The 22,935-nt window shown below is 36.1% G+C and overlaps 3 protein-coding genes across 4 annotated transcripts; all 3 read right to left on the reverse strand.

The window, feature by feature from the left end:
* Nucleotides 1-31: 31 nt before the first annotated feature.
* Nucleotides 32-3,106, reverse strand: LOC141433466 (uncharacterized). 2 transcript variants are annotated; one of them, XM_074095518.1, is made up of 3 exons: nucleotides 2,763-3,106; nucleotides 1,691-1,763; nucleotides 32-455 (listed from the first exon to the last, which is right to left on the reverse strand). In XM_074095518.1, the coding sequence occupies exons 1-3, from the start codon at nucleotides 2,809-2,811 to the stop codon at nucleotides 47-49; spliced, it is 531 nt and encodes a 176-aa protein (XP_073951619.1). In that variant the 5' UTR covers nucleotides 2,812-3,106; the 3' UTR covers nucleotides 32-46. The 2 variants fall into 2 exon arrangements, with proteins under 2 accessions (XP_073951619.1, XP_073951618.1); XM_074095517.1 differs by having other exon boundaries at nucleotides 1,691-1,835.
* Nucleotides 3,107-3,199: 93 nt separating this feature from the next.
* On the reverse strand, nucleotides 3,200-9,060 carry LOC141433470 (uncharacterized). Its single transcript, XM_074095522.1, has 4 exons — nucleotides 8,768-9,060; nucleotides 6,128-6,245; nucleotides 4,395-4,569; nucleotides 3,200-3,435 (listed from the first exon to the last, which is right to left on the reverse strand). The coding sequence occupies exons 1-4, from the start codon at nucleotides 8,789-8,791 to the stop codon at nucleotides 3,276-3,278; spliced, it is 477 nt and encodes a 158-aa protein (XP_073951623.1). The 5' UTR covers nucleotides 8,792-9,060; the 3' UTR covers nucleotides 3,200-3,275.
* Nucleotides 9,061-15,778: 6,718 nt separating this feature from the next.
* LOC141433474 (cuticle protein 19-like) lies at nucleotides 15,779-22,672 on the reverse strand. Its single transcript, XM_074095525.1, has 5 exons — nucleotides 22,565-22,672; nucleotides 21,575-21,706; nucleotides 20,700-20,796; nucleotides 20,366-20,481; nucleotides 15,779-16,070 (listed from the first exon to the last, which is right to left on the reverse strand). Exons 1-5 carry the CDS (start codon nucleotides 22,568-22,570, stop codon nucleotides 16,005-16,007), a joined length of 417 nt encoding a protein of 138 aa, XP_073951626.1. The 5' UTR covers nucleotides 22,571-22,672; the 3' UTR covers nucleotides 15,779-16,004.
* Between the last annotated feature and the right edge of the window lie 263 nt (nucleotides 22,673-22,935).

Raw genomic sequence — 22,935 nt, forward strand, 5'->3', positions numbered from 1 at the left:
TTTTTATTAATTCTAAAAGTATAACAACACTTAATTGGTGAATAAGTCAAAACTGGTCACAAATTTTTGGCATCTCGTCCTTAAAAGCACCTGTATTCTTTCGTACTCTTCTACTGCGTTTATCATAATAAAGCCGTACTCTATCTTTCCCACATTTTTTATTTTTAAGTGGCATCAAATCGTTTCGGGCGAAGTCATATTCTAGTGGCTTTTCTTCTTTGCAATGACTTTTGGGCGTACTTTTCATACTTAAGAAGTCCATGGGGTTAGGGACCTTATACTTATCTTCAGGCTTAGGGAAGACTGGTGGGAAATCAAGACCCACGTTGCCCTGAGCCTCTGGTTCCGGTAGCATGGTGGAGGGATCGCTCGCCAAATAATTTGTTTTCGCCGGTTTGACAAAGTGAGCAGGTTGCTCGTTTCCCTCAACAACCTTGATGCTTTGCAATTCAACACTACAAAGAAAATAATTTTCTGTTAATATAATTCGAAGACATTGCGAATATAAAATTTTATAAAAAAGGAAAGGACGACGTCATTAAGTGTCATTTAGCGGAGAGCATCAAACACAATAAACTGATATTGTAATTTTAAAGTCCAATATCTCAAAAACGGCTGAACCAATTTTAATGAGACATAATTAAAAACTACGGCAGTTAAATTCGCTTTCTTGTAATAAACCGCATCAATATTGGTCCATCCATTTGAGAGCTAGGATGCCACAGACAGGCAGTCAAATTTATAATAGCCCTCTTTTTGTGTCGGAGATTAAAAACAACTGTCTGTAAGAAGCCCTGTTGCAACATGAAAATTATCCATAGACCTGTCTGTTACACAATGGCATTTTTCGTAGGTAAATTATGTACGATCAGCCAAATATGTGGTCTACCACCCTAAAGTTGATAATCGTTTGCATGTCATAAAACAATAATGCCAATAGACGTGTCTGTCAACTTGAAAGTTCGACTTAGCGACATATTCATTTGATAGGAACTTGTTATAAACTTGATAGACCACTTATTTGGTTGATGGTACATGTAGGCCGATTCACAAGAGCTGGCACGAATGAATTGGGTAGATTTCTGGGTAAAAAAAAACTATTTAGTGCGTTAAATTATCAGAAAATAATGAACATGTTATTTTTTTGTCAATCAATCAAAAAATTACAAATACAAAGCGCGTCAAAGTTCGGGAATGGAGGCACGTGACTTAGTAAAAAGTGTACGGTCACGAGATCAGTGGTCACGAGCGCCAATTTGGGACCCATTTCTTGAAAAAGTCTTTTGAATTGTCATACAAAATGACAGATATTCGATGATAAGTAGGACCCAAATTAACGATTGTGTGTGGCTGTACGTAGGTGTGACATCACACGGAATTTTAATTTCAGCTATCTATCTACATATCAAATTTCATGACTCTAAGCTCAGCGGTTGTTATTTAGAGATTTTATCCCTATCCCGTTTCATCCAAATCCGTCCAGTCGTTTCAGCGTGAAGATGTAACAAACATACTCACTCACTCACTCACAAACTTTCACATTTATAATATTAATAGGATCTATGACTTGATCAAGAGAACTTGTCGGCATTTGAAGGCCCCTGGGACTAGGGGCCTGGAGGGAGCTGGCCCTTTAGCCCCATTATACTGTTAGTCCGCGATTGTGCGACAACTTTGCTAATGTACTTACCCGTAATTTTTATCGTCAGCAAAGTACTTCACTTGAACAGGAGTGCCATCATTGTCTACGTACGAGTACTTCCCTACAACAGTCCCGTTGGGATAAGTCATCTCGTCTCGCCCGTCAGATTTTACTTCTAAATGAATTGGAAAACCTAGTAACAATGTTAATTTTCACATAACATATGTTAATTTACTAGAGTAAAACGCATAATTTACTTAATCAAAAATTTGTGCGTAAAACTGCTTATAAAATGATTACAGGTTGGTCGAGGACACAAATATCTAAGCAGCCATAGCGTCAAATATATGTTTACCTTATGGTGTATTCTCCCTTATGGTCGAACTAGCATTTGCCCGCGGCTTCGCCCGCGTGGAATTCGGTTATAGCGCGCTGTTCCCTCGGGAACTGCGCATTTTTCCGGGATAAAAAGTAGCCTATGTCACTCTCGGGCCCATAAACTATCTTTATGTCAAAAATCACGTCGATCCGTCGCTCCGTTTCGACGTGAAAGACGGACAAACATACAAACACACACATTAAAGTATGGATTTAATAATTGTACAAAAAAAGAGACAGGACAGACAATAGGCAAGCTACCAACATGGAAATAACTTATTATAGTACCTATTCTTCTTGGCAACAATGACTTTTCCGAAAGTGTTATTAGACTCAAAATAAGAATGTAAAAAGCCCTTTATATAGAATGAACTTTTGATTATGATTTTTTTAATTTTGAGGAAAAGGTACACTGAGTCAAAAAGTCTTCTTAGTCCATCACCTTGAACTTCTTAACTTTTTTAACATGAAAAATGCTGGTAAATAACTTATATTTATAAATATATAACTCTCGATAATTTACTAACTGGATAAATTTGGTCAAATACTCGTGACTAAGCTGAAATGATATGAGATATAGTTCTTGGCTCAGGTTCTTGGCTGTTTGGTGAACGATTTTTTTGAAATTATCAAGATAAAACTAACATTACATATTTTTATAACATCTTGAAGATCAAAATAGACCTTAGCCAATCTTCTCGTAAATACAAAAGCGAAATCAACTTAATTTCAGTAAACTTACATTCAATAATCGCTGGTACAAACAATATAATAAAATTATATGAAAACATTTTTGTACTCAAACTGACAATTGACTGTAATTTTTTTGAAAAACTACTTTCATGAACTTATGGCAAATAGGTTAGGTTACTAGCAGTTGTAAAATAATAATGCAATTGTCTATTGATAATCTATCTTACTGACGTCAAGCCGAGTTTAGACTTGCAAGAAAAATCGCGCAAGTTGCATTACATTGCGGCATTCGATTGACCACTACAAACTCGTTGGCTTCACGGCCTCGCAATGTAATGCAACTTGCACGATTTTTCTTGCAAGTCTAAACTCGGCTTAAAGGCTAAACATCCCCGCCCATAAATACTTTATCTTATTTTTTGAAGTCAATGTAGCCGAAAGGTAAGGTAAAGTAAAGGCAAGGTATAAAATAATTACAGACGTAGCTCGAATATCCAGATTATTAATTATTATTACTAGTTTATTCGGAAATAAATACGTAGCTACATTTATAATTTAGGAACTAATAAATAATATATTTCCCCGGATACGGCATTTTCTTGTTTTTCAGAGCAGTGTTAGGTTTCTTCCTCGTCCAAGTTATTTCGTTTCCTTCCTGATAATTCGCACTGGGATTGGTTATTGCCGGTGGAGAATACATCCTGGGACGATCTCGCATAACTCTGTAAAGACATTTTCATTGTTATTGTCACATAGATGAAAATGTACAGGGTGATTTTGGAGATGAGAATGTGACCAACTAAATGTATAATGTCATTTACCGTAATATTTTCGTGAAATATTCACATTTTTTTTAATGAACATCTCAAGTATTGGAGTGATACTGATACATTTCACGTAGCGGAAAAACCTAACCCATAACATCCCATAAAGGTAATCTCACTAATAAATAAGGCAAAATCACCAAGGAACTTTTTAAAATTGATTTTCTAACACCCGACGCAAAAAGAGGGATGTTGTAAGTTTGACGCCAATATCTCTCTGTTCGTCTGTTTATCTATCTGTGGCATCGTAGGTCTTAAACGGATTGATCTATTTCGATTCAGTTTTCTTCACGAAAAGGCGAGTTCTCTTGTGGTAGTTTTTAGCTATAGTTCATTAAAATAGGTCCAATCGTTTTCGAGATGTTGAACTTTCAATCGACAATATCAGGGGTTTTCAACTGTTCTAAGTTGGTTAGGTATTTAAATACTTATGTGTAGCATGAACTACGTCAAATACGAACTATTTTGAGAAATATTTTTTCCCTTCGTAGGGTACACTATTCGTTTTATCGCCTTTCAATTAAATATCATCTGTAAGAAACTTCTACCTGTTACCTAAAAGGAAGACCAATGAGAGCAGTTTCACGAAAGCAGTCTTGAGAATGGTTAACGAACGGAGAACAATCCTGAATAGGTAGGTACTATAGATGCTTGACGCTTGAAAATTATCAGGCATTTGAAACGACACGACGGCTTCTTCAAAACCATTCTGGAAGGAAAGGTCGAGGAGAAGAGAGGTAGAAGTCGACCTAGGCGAAGCTACATCGATCAAATAAGAGAAAAGGATGGCTCAAAGGAGGGATGAGTGGAAGATACTCCACTGACAAAAGTGTAACTCATAAGTTAATGAGACTTACCTATATCCTCTCTCATCAGCGATGTACCGGTAATGATGCGGCCGTCCATTGGCGTCCCTGTAGCCGTAGTCTCCGACCACTGTCCCGTTCGGGTACCGCTGCTCATTGCGGAACTGCGAGTTGCCTCCCGACCAGTCGGCCACGTTGTAGCCGAAAGCGTACGTTCCGGGGTGACCTGATGCAAAAGAAAGTTAAATCAAGCACTTTACCCGCTGTTTTGCACGTGTAAACCATAAGGGCTAAAAGTCATCATCATCATCATTCCAGCCAGTAAATGTCCCACTGCTGGGCACAGGGCCGCCTTTCAGAATGAACTTGGGCACTAGTTCCCACGCGGCCGCAGTGCGGGCAGTAGCGTGCATTTGGCCAATTTAGGGTTTCGTAAACGGGGTTACTTTAGGAATTTTTAGGGCTACTTTGATAGATTTAAAACTATTATGAAAACGCAAAAATATTCATAGCTTGATTGAGCAAATGCAGTTAAAAGTTACGTAATTTGTGATTTGGGTATTTCACTGCCACAGATGATCTACAAACAAACATTGTGTAAAAAATCAAAGACCCAACTGCCATTAAAACTAAAAGGAAGTAAATAAGTCTAGTGATCTAGAACTCTGTTAGGTAGATAATTTAAAGTTCGAGTCGGGGCACATTCATTATATTTCATACTAAACATTTTTGAGCGTCACGATTTAAATGGGTCCCGACTGTTGAACTTTAAATTAGCTACTTGACAGAGTTCTAGACCACTAGACCTATTTTCTTCCTTATAGTTTTTAAGGCAGTCGGGTAATTGTTAGCTTTCATTTGATACCCATATTGTTACAATACAAAATTATTATTTTTCATTTCTATGCCATTTTTTTTTCGCATACGCCATGTTGAAATATTATATAGCCTATGTCACTCCGACAGTTATGAGGAATCCAATGATAGCTCATATATTAAAACCCGTCCAGCTGTTTAGGCTGCAGCGAAGACCAAAGAAATGGACATACATACCCACATACATACATACGCTCGAAAAACATAACCCTCCTTCGGGGAGCCGGGTAGAAAAAATAAGAAAATGGCGTAAAAACTGTTTTCTAAAGTAGCCCCTGCATTTTAAAGTATCCCCGTTTTACGGTTGGTAGGTAGCACTAGCTCGCGCCACAGCTGCCCGTCGCCAGCCCCTAGCACGGTAGGCATGTAGACATGTATTCGTGCGAGTTGGGAACTTCACACAAACCCTTGAACAGGACTTACAGCATGGAATTGAAATTCCGGGTAGTCGTGAAACTTTCCGTGGAAATTCGTAAAATAACGCACTGGATTGGGTTCATTGACGTTGCATAAAACCTGCCCCAAAATTCATGTCCAAAGTAGCCCATTTCAGACGTTCAGTTATCGACAAACCAAACTTGATCCAAGTCCGTCTGGCCGTTTTAGTGAGAAGGAGTAACAAACACACGCTCTTAACCCGAGGTGGTGATGATGGTTCTCTTTCGCCGAAAATATTTGTCCCAGATTATTAATTTCTCAACTGTATCATATGGACGATTTTTTTAAAACTGTTAGTACCTTGTAACGATAACCTAACGTACAGAATAGTCCTAAAACATATAAGCTGAATAAGTTACAGTTTCAAAAAAATCGTCCTTATGAAACAGTTGGGAAGTTAATCATCTGGGAAAAATATTTTCGGTGAAAAACCAGGAGCCCGATGATGATACATGCAGTTTATGTCCTACCGTCGATATCGGTATTGTAGTAGCTCGTGACTTCCGGCTCGGCTAGACTGAGCCTGGCCTGTCTCGTGCCTGTCAAGACCCGTGCGGCAATCTGACAAGGAACCACCAATAACAATATCTGAAAAAAAATTGAAAGAATATAAATAATAGAATAATACTTTTGCTGGCTCTACTTTTTATTGATTAAACCGATGCACGGTGCTCCACACAATAGAATATTCGCTCACTGCTGGTCGTCACTCGGAAATCTATATAACTATCCGAGAGCGAAGCGGCCTTTGGACACTACCTGTAAATCTGAGTCTGTGTGTGTGTTTGTGTGTGTGTGTGTGTGTGTGTGTGTGCGTCGGTTGTTTTGTTACTCCTTCACACTAAAACAGCTAGATTTTGTTGATCTGGACATGGACATCTGGAAAAACACATAGACTACTTTTTATCCCGATATTAATACGCGATCAGTATAAAATCTCGTCATTTCAGCCGCTACCATCAGAGAAAAGAAATATGGTGCAGGTATTTACAATCAAGTTAGTAAAATCCACGATATAGCTGATGGGAATTCTCATGGGAATCCAGTATAATCCCTAAATTTCGATGCAACTGCTGGTTCCAATAGTTTACGCGTGCAAAGCCACGGGCAAACACTAGTACGTGCATAAATCTCTAAGTTTTTACACGCACGTTACAAGTCTCTGATGAGTTAGGTATGTCTCTTTTCTCCATAAAGCTTTCGCAGATAGTAGGCGGATCCATTAGCCACTGGTAACCATTTAGCAAATCAACGTCACAATGAGTAATTGCGCTATTAATCTTTGGTAATAAGTACCAGCTTGAGCCAGAAAGTATGTTCAATGGAGTTTTAGGAGATGTAAGTGGGATTCAGCGTTTTTAGGAGCTTTTATTTAACTTCAACCCATATCTATTTATGGGCTTCAATACGAGTGAATTTTTATCAACTTGTAATTTGTAATGGTCGAATTGACTTGAAATTTAGTGTAGAATCGAGAAAACTAAATCGCGTATCAGGGTGGGACATTTTCATAATAAATTTCACTATGATTTCTTTGGCAGTTGTATGGAATGACAATATGACATAAGCAGCACAAAGGTCTTCTGCATCTATTGTTCATTTTCTATTGCTAAGTCGTAATTTACGACTCATAACTGTTCTATTACGATTAAAGTCAAGTCATTTACATTTGTATTTTACTATTTCAATATCCGTAACCGAAACCTAAACTATCGGATAATCCGCAATAGTTTAACATCCCTAAACGGTATTATGTTTGACATATATCCGTATCCCCAGATCCGAAATGTTATATCTATAACATCCCTGCCGTGCAGGTGCGTGCCTGGGGTTGAGCAGAGGCGCCATCGTCGTGAACGCACTCACCCTTGAGAAAAGTCTTCCGAAAAGATCGAAACTAGTTAAACTGTCCCTAACTTAAACCTAATCGTGAGTACGAGTACCTAATCGTATCGTGATCAATTTTGTAATTTTAATGTAAAAACAGTTAGCAAAAAAGCTTGTATTAAAATAAACATTTCAGCAAATGCTTATTGGTATTTGAAATTGTTGTTTCAACTGAAATAAATCATAGCAGCCTGATTGGGTACTACCTTGGGACCTTGGGTGAAAAGAAAAATATTAATTATATTTTTTTAAGAAGAGAAATTATTAGCCTTACGGTATGATGAAATCTGGGCTCGCTTCTCTGAGTTTATCACAATTTTTGAATAAGCTTTTTTTTTGAGTAAAAGGTATACGCTTAGTATGAAAAATTACTCCCCTATTAAAACGGATAGGTATATCTATCTATTGTGTCGACGTAATTGACTGATGATGATGATTTGACGACATTCACTATCTATACTTATGTGTACTAAGTTTTCCCATACTTTAAGGCTAAGTTTTATTTTATTTGTGGCGTTGTCTGTACCTCATATCTTCATATCCACATATCTGAAAGATTAGATACTCGTTATAGTAGGTAAAAGTCTATACCCATCGGCATTGTAAATAGCATGTATAGTTAAGTACCAAATATAAACCCGCATTTAATAATTAAAATCAGTTTATAATCAACTGCAAAAGTTGTTTGATCTTCTGCATCACTGGTAAGGTATACCTTTCAATAGATTCTGATACCACTAACTACCCAGTATTAAGATTTAGAAAAAAAAATACCTATGTAGATAAAATAATAAGATTTTATCCTACTTCTTACTTATATTATAATAGCGAAAGTTTGTGTGTATGTTTGTTATTCTTTCACGCTAAAACGGCTGGACTCATTTGGATGAAATTTGGTAAGTAGATAGTTGGACGTCTGGATCTCGAAATAACACGGCTTGGATTAGAGTCATGAAATTTGGTATGTAGGTAGCTGGATATCTGGAATAATACATAGCCGACTCTTTCGCTTAATTAAAATACATAGCTGAGCGACCGAGCTTCGCTTGGGCTAAAACTCGAAAACATGCGTTTTTCCAGATATGAGATCAAAAGCTAGATCGATTATTTTCCTCCCCACTTAACAGCGTTAGAGCCGTTTCCGTAATTCCCGAAATAAATAACTGATAAATTTTATTTACCACACATAATTATTTAAATAAGTAACAGTACCTATTACTAACCTTTATGAAATCCTTTTTGGCCATTATAAATACACAATTTAAGACACTAGAAAAATTCACCAGCCTATTAAATATTGTAATAAAATTTCACAAAGAGACTAACTTTTAAGTCTGATTATTAAAATTCAGCCTGTAAATTACACTGCTCTGAAATGTCTAGCAGTCAAAACCGTCTAACAATGTAGGTACTACATAGGTCTTCTTTTTTGTTTTCTTACAAATACCGCATATCTTTCTTTCTAGTTTCGCTAATCCTTGCGGAAGTGTTGACGGCCAAACGGACGACGTCCACATGCCCGGTCACTTATATGGACGGCTCCTTTAAGTGGTTTTTACTTGACAAAAAAGTTGGCCAAGTCCGAATAGTTGTTGAAGAACAGAGAATCCGTATATTTTTGGCAATATACAATTTTACACGTTCAGGTGTCATACTACATCTCAGCCAGTAGAACATATTGTTCAAAAATCATACTTTAAGCCCTCACCTTATTGTACTTTGAGTAGATAATACTAGCTGTCCATTCGAGGAAACTGAATCGCATACAAAAGTTCCACCCCTGTACACGATTTCGTTTCTTTGGCTGTACTACACATTTTCTTCATACTGACATGCAAGCAAGTTAAGCAAGAAATAAAAGAGTTCATAAAATTGGTCTAATAACTTTATGTTTGGAAGTCTCAAACACCGGGACATTAAATTTAACGTAGTTAAGTATTTAAAAAACAAAAACGATTACACTCCTCTTATTAATCTCACAAATTTATGATTTATCAAAAAAAAACACTAGGTATTTGATTTGTGCCCCCATCGAAATTCTGCACTCGTATCCTTCATACTATTTTGTTTGAAAATATGACGAAACTAATAAACCACATGTACATCATGATAAATAAGTATGCAGTTTCAAAAAACAAGTAAACTGACTGTTCTCTTTACAACTAAAAGCATTGTGTAAATGTAAATAATGAGTGCAGTAAAGTTTTTAACCTAACCGTCACATCAACGTACGCATCTCCCCTTTTGCCCATTAATAATGAGGTAAAGTATATTTTCAAGATTACATACAAATAAGTAAACAAAAACACAAAATGAAGTTAATAAACATCCAGTAAAAACGGGACCCTAACGGTGAAGCGTTTGTTTCTCGTAAACACAGTGGGTGAAGGCAATTTCGCCCATATCCGCTACACTGATGTCATGCCATTACTAATGTTAGGATAAGGAATACCCTTATGGGGAGACGAAAGCTAGTTTCGTCGTTCGAAGTTACCAGTGAATTCGCTACGCTGTGAAACGCTATTAAGGTACCGAATAATATGGGATCTAGTCGAAAAATAAATACTTATTACGATAATTTACAATAATTAAATAAAAGAAAAAAAACTATAATAAAAAATTAAACCGACTACAAAAAACCATGAAAATAATTTTCTACAAGTCTGAAGTCGGTGCCTCAGCACGTGCCAGCAGGAGTGGATCTATAGTCGTCTACCTCACCTACATACTAAACGTGTATATTGGGCTTCAATCACTCCTGCTGGCTCGTGCTCAGGCACCGACTTCAGACTGGTAGAAAATTATTTTCATGGTTTTTTGAAGTCGGTTAAATAATTATTATAAAAAAAAAACAATCTTTTTAGTGTAAAAGATCTAAGATACAATAGTTTAATGTCAACTGCTGATCACCTTTTGCGAAAGATTGTTTTTCCCGATGCAGAGACGTTCATTATTGAGGAGTCCTGGTGCTTCACCACCCGTTCCATTTCACCATATGCATTATGATGAGCATAAATTGCTTAGCAACTGTGTTAAAGTACCTAATTGAAATTCAACCCGTGAAGTACTTGTTATTGAGTAGTCGCTCCGTTGGTCAAATGTGGTCTTCATCATCAGTTCCGCTACACCAAATGATGATGTTCAAGAGCAAATATGAACGAGTTACTACTAAATATATCGAAAATACCATAGGTGCCCCTACAATATTTGAAGAGTTCCCTCGATTTCTTTACGATCCAATCATCAGATCCTAATTTGGTGCTTATGGGACCTAATTGAAAGCATTCTTAGACGAACAAAAAAAATAATATCGGTCATAAATGACGGAATTCTGAGGTAACAAACATAAAAAAATACAACCGAATTGATAACCTCCTTTCCTCCTTTTTTTGAAGTCGGTTAAAAAGGACAAAAAAAAAAAATCTTTAAATGTAGTTTCTTTTTTTTAATAATAAATGAACATTCCCTTAGAATATTTTTTTCTTTGCGGATTGAGGATAAAATTTGTTATTACATAGCTAATTACACACACAGACTACTTTTTATCCCGATATTCAAATCAAACACGATCCGTGTAAAATCCGAAAATCTTAGCCTAGTGGCTAGTAGTCTAAAGACATGAAATTTTGCCCGGGTCTTAATATACTCAGCGGTACAAAATTTGGCCCATTTTACGTACAAAATTGCCTACTAGGTACTGCATACATTTATTTTTTGCCGCTCAGTATAATACGACGTAATTTCAAGGAATTCCTGTGGGAATTTAGTTGAATCCCGGAATTAATTTTAGGTTTACGCGAGCAAATCCGCGTTCAAAGCTAGTTCGTTTTATGCCCAAGTGCCCAAAAATGTGAACATAAAGATTTTAGTGCCTTTTGATGACTGTTTACGAAAGTTACTTGCATGTGTTTTTTATACGTGCATTTATTGGCGCATTGAATGGCTTTTTTAAGACAAACGCAGTGAATACGCAGTTTTAGATTACTCCCGTGATATCGTAAAATCGCTTATGTGGCTTTTACGACACTCCAACGCCCACAGTGGCATTGGTTTCATAAAATAACTGTTTACTCTCAATTCATTCAACAAACTTTTGGAAGTGCATTACTAATAAAACAAAAGATTTTTGCATTGAATTCGGTTCATCGATATCAAAATTACTTTCATAATGTTCAAATCAGTGGCCAATTTTAAAATCATCGCTAAATGAAGTGTATTGTATAACTATTTTTTTTAATTACTCAATATTTACTATTATACCTACTCCTACATCCTATAGAGCCTGCTTGGCTAAACTTTTTGGAAATTGATATTTTGGATCACTGAAAGCAAATTGTCAGACTATTAAGTAAATAGTAATTTTTGTACATTTTTGATTATTTGGCACTGGAGTGAACCAAGCGCCACCTACATCTAATATGTGATCTACCTACTTACTACGAATCTATGAAAATCTAGCACGTTCACGCTCTACATCGTACCATCGTTATTTCGAAATTCGAATACATATAGGTACAGTCAAGGGAATAAATAAGTGTCTATACAACCATAGCGTCAAATTCATGTAAATATAACATCAATCTTTTTGTTAGTGGCATAAAGGTGTACAGATATTTTTGACGTCTTGGTAACGTACTTATATTTATGCCCTTGACTGTACATGAATACAATTTACACCCATCACTTTTCCTTCGAACTTCCATCCGCAGGCATAAATCAGTCTGGAGAGAGGTCTCTTTATTATTGTAACTTGTTGTGTGGTGTAGTGAGACCCACAGCATGAACACGTTAAACGCATACAAAAACTGACATTTGGTTGCGATCGCGAGCGTCAGAAGCCTCTGGTTAAGACCGTTAAAACTTCAATTTGACACAAATATCCAAAACTCTACATTCTACAATACCTATACGTAATTAATTCCATTTTGCCTTACAAAGCCATGTTGAAACTTTTGACCCGCAACTGCGTATATAAGGAAACGCGGTTCAAACCAGTTCCATTCTATGAATTCCTTAAAGGGAAAGATTGCTGTACTTTAACCGTTTTATCATTATATCAGATAAGATAAAATCTCCAAAACAAACTAACCTTAAGTACTGCATTTTCAACAACAGTCAAGATTTCACACAAGGATCATCTTCAGCCTGTACATTGCGGATGCGTATGTACTGCTTTCCTAAGAATGTTTTCTGTCGTTATTTTCGTCGTCGACTTGCCGAATGTATAAAATATAATGTCAAAATAAAGACTAGGTTCGAAGCCGCAATCCTTTAATTGCCTGACCATGGTTGTTGTGTCTTTGTCTTAAATGTCAACGTCAGAAGAGTACACACCCACAAACCTACATTAGGTGTTTCATGTCGTGTGATATATTACAAATCCTTTTGTATTGTAGAAGTAAAACAACGTGTCTAAAAACCGTTGCGAGGCTCAGACCTGTCCTTTTAATTTGGTTTATGGAATCCATAAATTTGGAATTATTGTAGTCATAAATAAAACCTGCGAGGTGATTGAACCTTGGCTTCATTATGGATACTCATCTTTCCATATTTCTATGAAAATAAAACTTAAACCAAATTCTTCACTTTATTAGACATATTTATCTTTTGATTTTTTATCCAAAACTTGCAGTCTATTATGCCTAGCTAAGTACTTTATCTTGTCTAGAAGGTATTGTATATAGCTCAATATTAGCAAACAAAATAACCTTGATATTTCTGCATCATATCATTGATTCACAGCAGTGCTTAACCAGATAAAATAGCGATCCAGTTAATATGGACCCATTCGTCATGCGTGCTTTGACCCCGCTTGGGCTTATTTATCTTGTTTTCTATTACGGCCCGCTGGGAACCGCCAGTGTTTTATATTGCTACAATTTTTCTTTTCAATGTACTCTGTCAGTCCGCACGTTGTTTATGTGTGGACGTACAGTTAGGGGCGATATGGAATTATAATTACTGCCTTTTAGCGCAGGCCAAGCTTCGATGTTCGTTCAAGCCGAGTTTAGACTTGCAAGAAAAATCGTACAACCGTGCAATCGTGCATTACATTGCGGCGATCGATTGACCACTACAAACTCGTTTGCTTTACGGCCTCGCAATGTAATGCAACTTGCACGATTTTTCTTGCAAGTCTAAACTCGGCTTTATGATATTTATTTATTAATATATTATTGATATTAATACTTAAATTTCGGTGTAACTTTGCTTCATCTTGACGTTTTATGCATGTATACATTATACGGAAGATAAGAGCTGGTCCAACCCCACACCCTCAATAATTGATGATGGATCATCTACAATAATATTTTAGTAAATCTCAACACTTTTAATTGCAGAGTGTCCAATGTACTTAGTTTAATACACTATAGGTACTTCAATATTAAAAAAAGTTAATCTCAATATTACTGGTACGATATGTAAGTAACTGAATCTGTAATGCAATACATAAACTCGTAAAAAATAAACCCATAGTATAATTTGTAGCATGAATAGGGTAAAATGTATTGTTAATCTTGCTATTCATCGAGCAAGAATTTTTCCAAGAAAGATGGCTCGTGCTGAGGCACCGACTTCAGACTGGTAGAAAATTATTTTCATAGTTTTTTTGTAGTCGGTTCAATTTTTTGTTATAATATTTATATATTTTTTTACGCTTTTTAGTGTAAATAATCTAAGATACAATAGTTCAATGCCAACTGCTCGTTATCTTTTACGAAAGATTGCTTTTCCCGATGCAAAGACGATTTCATCATACCTATGCATTACGAGGAGCATAAATTGCTTAGAAGCTGTGTTAAAGTAATTGAAATTCAACCCGTGAAGTACTTGTTATTGAGTAGTAGCTCCGGTAGTCAAATGTGGTCTTCATCATCAGTTCCACTTCACCAAATGATGATTTTCAAGAGCAACTGCACAAGTTACTACTAAATATATCCAAATTACCATAGGTGTCCCCTACAATATTTGAAGATTTCCCTCGATTTCCCTAGGATCAGTTCATCAGATCCTAATATGGTGCTTATGGGACCTAATTGAAGACATTCCTAACGAACGAAAGAAAAAAAAATCAAATCGGTTCAGAAATGACTTAGTTCTGAGGTAAAAAACATTAAAACAAAAAAATACAACCGAATTGATAACCTCCTCCTTTTTTTGAAGTCAGTTAAAAAAGAATGAGACTTTGCTAAGTAGCGATTGAAATTTTATGTTTATCTAATCCTCGAAATAATAGTCTAGAGATAGGATTTTCTATTCTTAATTCGTTTTACATAGTTAGGAGTAGTAATAATTATCTATGATTAATGGAACAAGTTTGTGTAAGCAGGTCCAAGTAACCTGATACAAACGGTTATTAAAATAAATCATTTTGAACATAAAAAGTAATTTTATTAAATAATCGTGTCGTCAAGTTTTATAATATACGTTTTATAATAATTCATAGTAAAATGAGTTCATTCAACTCAATACAAAATAAAGGAAAACAAATGTGTGAGATCAAAAGACAAAAGACGATAACAAAATATTGAAGAGGCGACGCTATGTGAACATGAGGCTGATAAATACTAACTAGGTAAATGATCGAAGCTTATCTTAGGTTTAGGTAATACATACTTGTACTTCAGATGCTATTAAATGGCAAACAACATTAAGTCTTCCTCAACGAAACAATCCAACTTTACAAGTTACAAAAATACCTACTTTTAAAACGAAAAGGGGTTTAATGGTCCCTTGTATACATACAATCAATTGAAATTAAAACTGTGGTATGAGTCTATATATGACATGAGATGTAGAGAAAAGATATTCTCAACCAAAAGAACAAATAACACAAAAAACGTTCTTACCTAAATCCCCGGAGTGATAAAAACTGACATAAAACAGCTTACCGTAAGGTCGGGTTTCTTTGGCCATTAGGTTTAATCTCGGTCCAGTGGCCGTATTGTCTAACGCTCTGACGTTAGCGATCGCACTCACCATTTCTTTCCATCCTCATCTTACAGTGACAGAACGAAGGGGTAAAAACGACTGTAATTTCAAGTGTGTTAGACAATAAGGCCGCAAGTTTTATTGTTTCGTTCCATTTAAATTATGGCACATTTTCATGTGGTTGGTTTTAGCTGATGTTGTTATGGGCCAAAGTTACCCTTAATTGGGTCAAAATACCCTAACCTTAAACAGGTAATTTTTTGCTTTGAGGATTTTTTTAGGATATTTATGTAAAAAGTAGCTACCACCACACGAATCTTACCTTTATTTCCATTTTGTCACAATATTTTCTATACAAGTAATTAATTTTGATCATTCCTTCTCTCCACACTACTACCCTGTTTGCTGTACTTTGTGCTATCATATCTCCCGTGCGGCTTCTATGTTTAGTTAATCGCTAATGACATGAACATTACTAAATATAAAATTACTAATATGCACTTATAGTAAATAATGTTTGTGTCGGGATCAGTGTAGGCCGTAGGGAGATAATGCGATCGCGGGCGCTGCGTAGTGAGGGGCTACCGCCACTGGCTGCAAAAAAAAACAATAATGCATAAATCAGTTATGGCATCACGTAGACTATTAAAATAATTAGAATAAACATACACATTGTGCCCTAGTAGGTACCTATTTAATTAAATAACTTCAAATATCTATAACAAATATAATTCGAAATTTTATCGTTTATCGACTCAGACATTAATCTGTCATCTCCCAGGATAACAGGATCAAAGGAATTTGGGCACAAATTTGTGCCTCTGGGAGAGGACAGGTTAATACAGTAGCAATACTCGTATTGCGATTCATTCCAAAGAAATTAATGTAGAATAATAGTTGATTGTACAACAAGAGCATAAAAGGAGCCATTTTACCCGAGACGTTCATTTAGCCACCCGAGCCGTTACGGATATAGACACGTCGAGGGGAAATGGATTTAATGCTCGAGTTTTACACTCTGCTTTTCACTTCGATGGCGAGGAAATGAAATATCAACAGTGGAAACAATTGTTCACTTTCTATGTACCTTTTATTGATCAGGCATCATTATATAATTATATTTTTTAGTTTTATTCATCTATTTTGATTGATTTGATTGATTTTAGTTTTATATAAATTATAAATTATTAAAAAAATATTATTATGTAGAAACTTCTTTGTTTGTGGCTGTTTAGACCTGATTGCATTGGTCTTAGACGAAGATTTTACTTTATTTATGCACTAGAGCATAAAAAGTCGTTTTATATCGCCTAGATCCAGCAGAAATACGAACTTAACATTTTCATGCTCATGAGAAGTAAAAAAAATAATTTGTTGTTTTTAAATACTCTTTTGTTGATAATAAAATAAGTATTAACCCAAACGTAACGGCAGTAAGTAAGGCAAATGATATTAGTAATAACAAGTAAAAGGAAAATTATAAAATGGATAAACAAATGCAAGTTTAAAATAAACTACATTGCTAGTTACACTTGAAGCTAACAATAAAAGTATATTATTATATATGTGTATCTAAGCTTTAATTTAAAATAATAATAATAATAATAATAATGGTCAAGCAGATCTCGTGATTGATACTAGATCAGGTGAGATAGGGGTTAATCACGGTCAGTTTTATTTAGAAAAAATAACTAACGCCATCTAGTGATATTTCACTGGTCAGAAAGCCTTCATTTCATAATTATAATCAAACAACGGCCTATTTCCTTTGTATGTTTAGTAATGCTTTCGGCGTAATGAGGCGTGTCGATATAGTTCAAGGCCGCAAGGTACTCTAGCATAACTGTGCTCAACAACTTTTAACGCTTTCATTTTCATTGCCATGCTATTCTTAAAATTAGTAGCAATATAAAAGTAAAGTAATTTTTGGCATTTTTTTATATTTAACATCAATTACTAAAAGTGGCTTCGAAGCGGTAACGTTTCGTGTGCTCTGCTGCCCCATGTGGGAATACAGGCATGATGTTTGTGTGTGTGTGTGTAACATCACGAAATTAAAACTATGAAGAACCCAATGCTGTTATTTATATACGAGTCTATAATATCATTGAAAGAACCTATGTAATAAATAAATAAGGATGATAAACTTTATGTCAATTCACCAAGACCCGTCAAGCGAGTCCCAATTTCTAAATAAATCTATCATTTTTTTTACATATCTTTTTTCCAATAAAAGGACTCTATAATCTCAAAAAACAACCAATAAAATTGTCCATGATTTATCGACACTTGTTTTCGTTTTTTTTTTTTGGATCGAATGTAGTTCAAATGTGTCTTGAACTCATAATTGGGTTATTATAAGTATTCATTGTTCATGGGCACATTTTTATTGTCATGGTAGAAGATTATTTTACAGTTTTCAGTTTATCTAGTTAAAGTACTAGACTTCTGAAAATTAACCTAAAATTTCATTAAATTCTACAGCCCATTCATAAAAAATATGACGACAAATATTGAGGCGGTTGGCCCAACTGTGAAATTTTCAGCAGGATAATCAAGAAAATATACATCTTTATTATTATTTGTTAGTATAAGCTTTGCTAGTCTTAATCTGTCCAACCCTTGCAACTATGTATATTCTATGTAGAAATGCTACGTAGCTACATTCGCAAAAGTAACCCGTGTCATTTTGGCCCCTATTTTAACCAACGTGACAATTGTCAGTGACAATGTCTATGTGTGACGGTCTATTATTTGCATCTAAATATAATGATAATTATATTTGATTGGTCGGTGGATATTGAGATGAGATTAAAGCTGTGTCAGGTTCGCGTACCAATTGTAGTGAGTGAGTTTCGTGATTATCACACGCTTTTCAAAATGGCTCTCTCTATGAAAGTACCTGTCAGCGTGGTGAAATGGTGCCCAGTGGAGTTCGAACCGAAAATCAAAGTTTGTATCGTACCGTCCCTCTCACTCTCGCATTAAATAATATAAGCGTCAGCGGGACGGCAAGATACGATGTTCGAATTTGCACTTCGTAGTATAAGGCTAAGACTATCGCAACTTCGCATTCTCTCTAAATTCTTAGCCGTATCAGGTAAATTCGGTGAAATACGTCGTCCGAGTTCCACAGCCTCCATATAAGCCTGGGTCTACTTGCGCAAGAGCATTGCAGAGAAATCTAGTTTGTGCAATGCGCCCCCTGACGGTTGTCTAGTTCGAGGCAGCGGAACAAATTGTGTCTACGGGTTACTTGGGAAATTGTTGGCAATTGGGACAATTAAATAGAACGGTAGCCCGGTTTTTTGGTAATTCTTACTAATATTGTAAAAACGAATCTAGATAAAATTGGGTATGGAGATAGTTTGACACCTGGAGAAGGACACAGTACAGCATTTATTCCGGAAAATTTGTATAGTTTCCTCAGACGCATGATAAACGAATTAGTATGATTATGATTATACATGGTGGAATTTTGAACGTGATACATAATTAGTGTTTCAAGCTCAGTTAATGCATAATAATAATAATGCATCAACTTATTTGTTGAAATGAGTCTGATAAAATTATTGAAATGGGTAATAAATCATGAACGATGTATGGAAACCGCATATTTCATCAGGCTAATTTAAAAATATAATTAATGCATTTTATTACTCAGCATTAACTATGAGCTCGAATTATTACTAATTAAACTAATTTTGACGACGATGATGATTGGTTTGTCATTATACATGTGACTCGAGCAGCTTATCTGTGACCAATTACTAGTCTGTTTCCCTCAGAACTAGGTCATAAATTGAACAGAGTACATATCGACGGTTAAAAAGGCTACTTGATTCAAGCGCCATTTTGAAAATACTTAATAAAAATTTAAGAGTGACCCCAATCATACAGCGGCGTATTTTTTGCTAATTTTTGATACATATAAAATAAATAAAGTATGTTTTTTACGAAGTTATATGTAACTTGAGCCATTTTGCACAATTCTCTGATCAGGGCAGAAAAATCTAAGTGCACAAATACGATTTATATGTTCAAAGCAAAATGGTTTAAGTTTATGTACACTTCTTTGATAGATCAAGGATAAATGATTTAAATCGCTCACTAAGTAGAAACTGTTCATGGATAAATGATTTAAAACGCCTACCTAGTTGTAAACTGTTTATGGATAAATGAGTTAACCGCTCACCTAGTTGTAAACTGTTCAAGCAAAAATGACTCAAATTAAAATAATTAATAATAAATTATTTTAGTCCCAAATACCTACCCGTGTTGATTTGAGTTCATTTGTATGTAATTTAAACGCCATTTTTATTGCTAGGTGAAAGAATAAATCGATTTTAGTACGATATTTAGTATAAATAATAAACTAATATAAAGGAATCAAGCGACAAAAATACTAAAAAGTGGTCAAGGAAAATTAGCACAAGTCAAATTGTTTCATATACTAGTTCAGGTAAGATTGCTTCAAGTGGGAGAAATATTGTTGAAATGTTCAAGGCGAAATGATTTAAGTTGCATGCATTAAAAATTCTGGTTAAAGCAAATTGAATTAACATCCTATGTTTAATTTTATATGATCAAGTAAAAAGAATTCAAATGTCGATGCCATTTGTTTCCATCCCAGGATAAAAAAACGGTATTTTTGTGGATCTATATACATGCTCTGAAAAAAACAACCAAATTCGCTACACTTGAATCCCCGTAAACCGGAATGATGCCCAAATTTTCAATGGAGCCAAGCGCCAAATAATTGCTCAGATTTACCTCAAACCCGGCTCAAACGACGCGGAAATATTCACTGATTCCAATGATGTATATAACTCAATATCACCCAAAATGGCGCTTGAATCAATTAGCCTTTTAACCGTCGATATACTGACCGCAGGATGCACAGCATGCCCAGTCTTGTGAACGACCGCGTTGAAGCCATTGTGGTCGTCGGCGGAGTAAGCCACTGTACGTGTCGACCCGTCCGGCTCCACTAGCGAGTAACTGCCTGGAGAGTAACTTGATATTAAAACTAAGCCAGTAAAGATTAAATGCCAAGATGCAAGAAGTCTTCTTGGGTAAGAAAACAATTAAGATAAAGTCATTATTTTAAACAAAATGGCGTAAAGAAACTGTCTTTACAAATAACATTATCTTATTCTTACATGTTAATAAATAATATATCAATTGTCGTTCCATCATAATTGTATCAAAAAGGTTACACACCTTTAACGACATCGCCGTCTCTTTCTTCCTGCTGCGATTTGATGTCCCCGGTGTGTGGATCTTTCACGCCGTAGTTGAATGCATATTTTGGGTAAGACTGTTGAGAATTTTAACATAATTATTAATATATGATACAGAGGGTTTCAAACAATATGAATAAGGACAAGGACATCCGAAACCACGCGACGTAATCAGGGGTTTATACTAATTGCTATAAAATTAAAGCTTCAAAATAGTTTGTCATTATTTCCATGTGTATTTTTTAATTTGGGACAGTAACCTCACGACCGACGCGTGCACTACAATCGCATGCAGAACCGCCGCGAGCCCATACCCTGCACACGGGAACGCGTCAGATACAGATAGCGATAGCGCCTTATGAGTGCGGCAACACTCGCCACACGCTCAGTGACGACCGGCGTGTGCAATACCGTCGCGTGCACACACATCACGTTCGGGAATGCGTACGACAACGCCACTAGTGTCTGAATATGACAGTATAATCTCGCAGTAACACTCACCACAGGTTCAGAGACGACCGGCGGGTGTATAACAAGCGCATGCAAACCGGCGCGTGCCCATAAACCTCGCCAGATAACGCGTACGATAACGTCACTAGTGTCTGAATGCGGCACCTTAGACTCAGCGACGATCAGCGCTTATAAATCTTACAACACAAGCACGTGTAGACCGGGACTTGCCCATACATTGCGTATGGTATCGCGACAGTATCCACTCACCACAGGTTCAGCAACGACCGACGCGTGCAAAACAGGCACGTGGAGACCGGCGCGTGTCCATACATTGTGTCTGGTAACGCACACAATAACACCACTAGTGTCTGAATATGGCAGTAATCTGGCAGTAACACTCACCACAGGCTCAGCGACGACCGGCGCGTGCACTACAGGCGCGTGTAACACCGGCGCGTGTCCATACAGCGAGCCCGGTAACGCGTACTGCGGGGCTGCCATACCGACACCCGCGCACGCTAGTACCACTAATATCTACAACACACACGAACAAAAAACTAAAGCGTACGACGTTAAACATTTAATAAATACTATACTATACTATACTATACTATACTATTCTAGACTGCGCATCTATCAAAGATATTTGAGGAAAAAATCCGCCAAAGCGTACAGTCGAGAAAACTGAATCACGTACCAGGGTGGAATCTTTGTGTTACTAATGTCATGTTGACATCCCATACATCAGGCAAGGAAATCATGTCAAGATTGATTAATATTAAGAAAGGTCCACCCTGGTACGACGTAACTCAGTTTCCTCGTAATTCCATTGATCAACGTTAAGATTGCTTGGGTTGGGGGAGATGCTTTATCTTTGATTTTTTTTTAGATTCGTAACTTAGTACATACGAGTACGTGTAGGTATGTTAAATTTTTCAACAGTAGTAAAAATCAATATAATGAAAATTACTATGGTGCTAAATATTTTCTATCAGATCTAGAAAACAAAATAAAAGAAAATAATTTCATGGTGTAAGTAAGTAAAATTACCTATACCAAGAAAACTATTCAAAAAATACTAAGGTCCCAATTTGTGAATTACGACTACACTCAAAAGTTTAACACTTGACAAGAAAACTTGAAAAGTAGTCAGATAAACCAAAAATGAGCCTAAAAGCCAGCACTTTTACGTGTATTTAATTAATGTATTCATTACTAATTAATTTACCCCAGAAAGTTTTATAAATCATCTCTGAAAAATAAAAATACATCTACCGTATTTATTAGTTTGAAACCAGAAATTAAATCAAAATTCGAACTATTTACAAATGACAAATACTTAGCTACAATCAATCTAAATCAAATAAAAAAAAAGAACATTTCGCAACTTACCCACATGATGTCGCCGTAGCACTAGCTCTTAGCTCACACGACTCCCGGCTGCATGCGCTGACGCAGGCCGCTTATAAATAAAGGGCCCCTCCATACTGCCCCGCACAGATGCACCCGAATGCACACTTTCGACCAGGTGAATCAAACTTAGAGTATTAAGACAACTGGAGACGACAACTACATCAATTCGCTGTTCTTTTCGATCAGGCACCCTTATAGTATCGCCATGTCCGTCCATCCATCTGCGGTTTAGCCTAGAGATTGTCAGCGCTAAGAAAATCGTATTTTTGCATGTGTTTACATATATAAATATCAACTACGCGGACAAAGTTGTAAGAAGATGTAAGATACCCATCCTACACATAAAGTAC

The sequence above is a fragment of the Choristoneura fumiferana genome, chromosome 12, assembly GCF_025370935.1.
Source record: "Choristoneura fumiferana chromosome 12, NRCan_CFum_1, whole genome shotgun sequence".
Classification (NCBI taxonomy): domain Eukaryota; kingdom Metazoa; phylum Arthropoda; class Insecta; order Lepidoptera; family Tortricidae; genus Choristoneura; species Choristoneura fumiferana.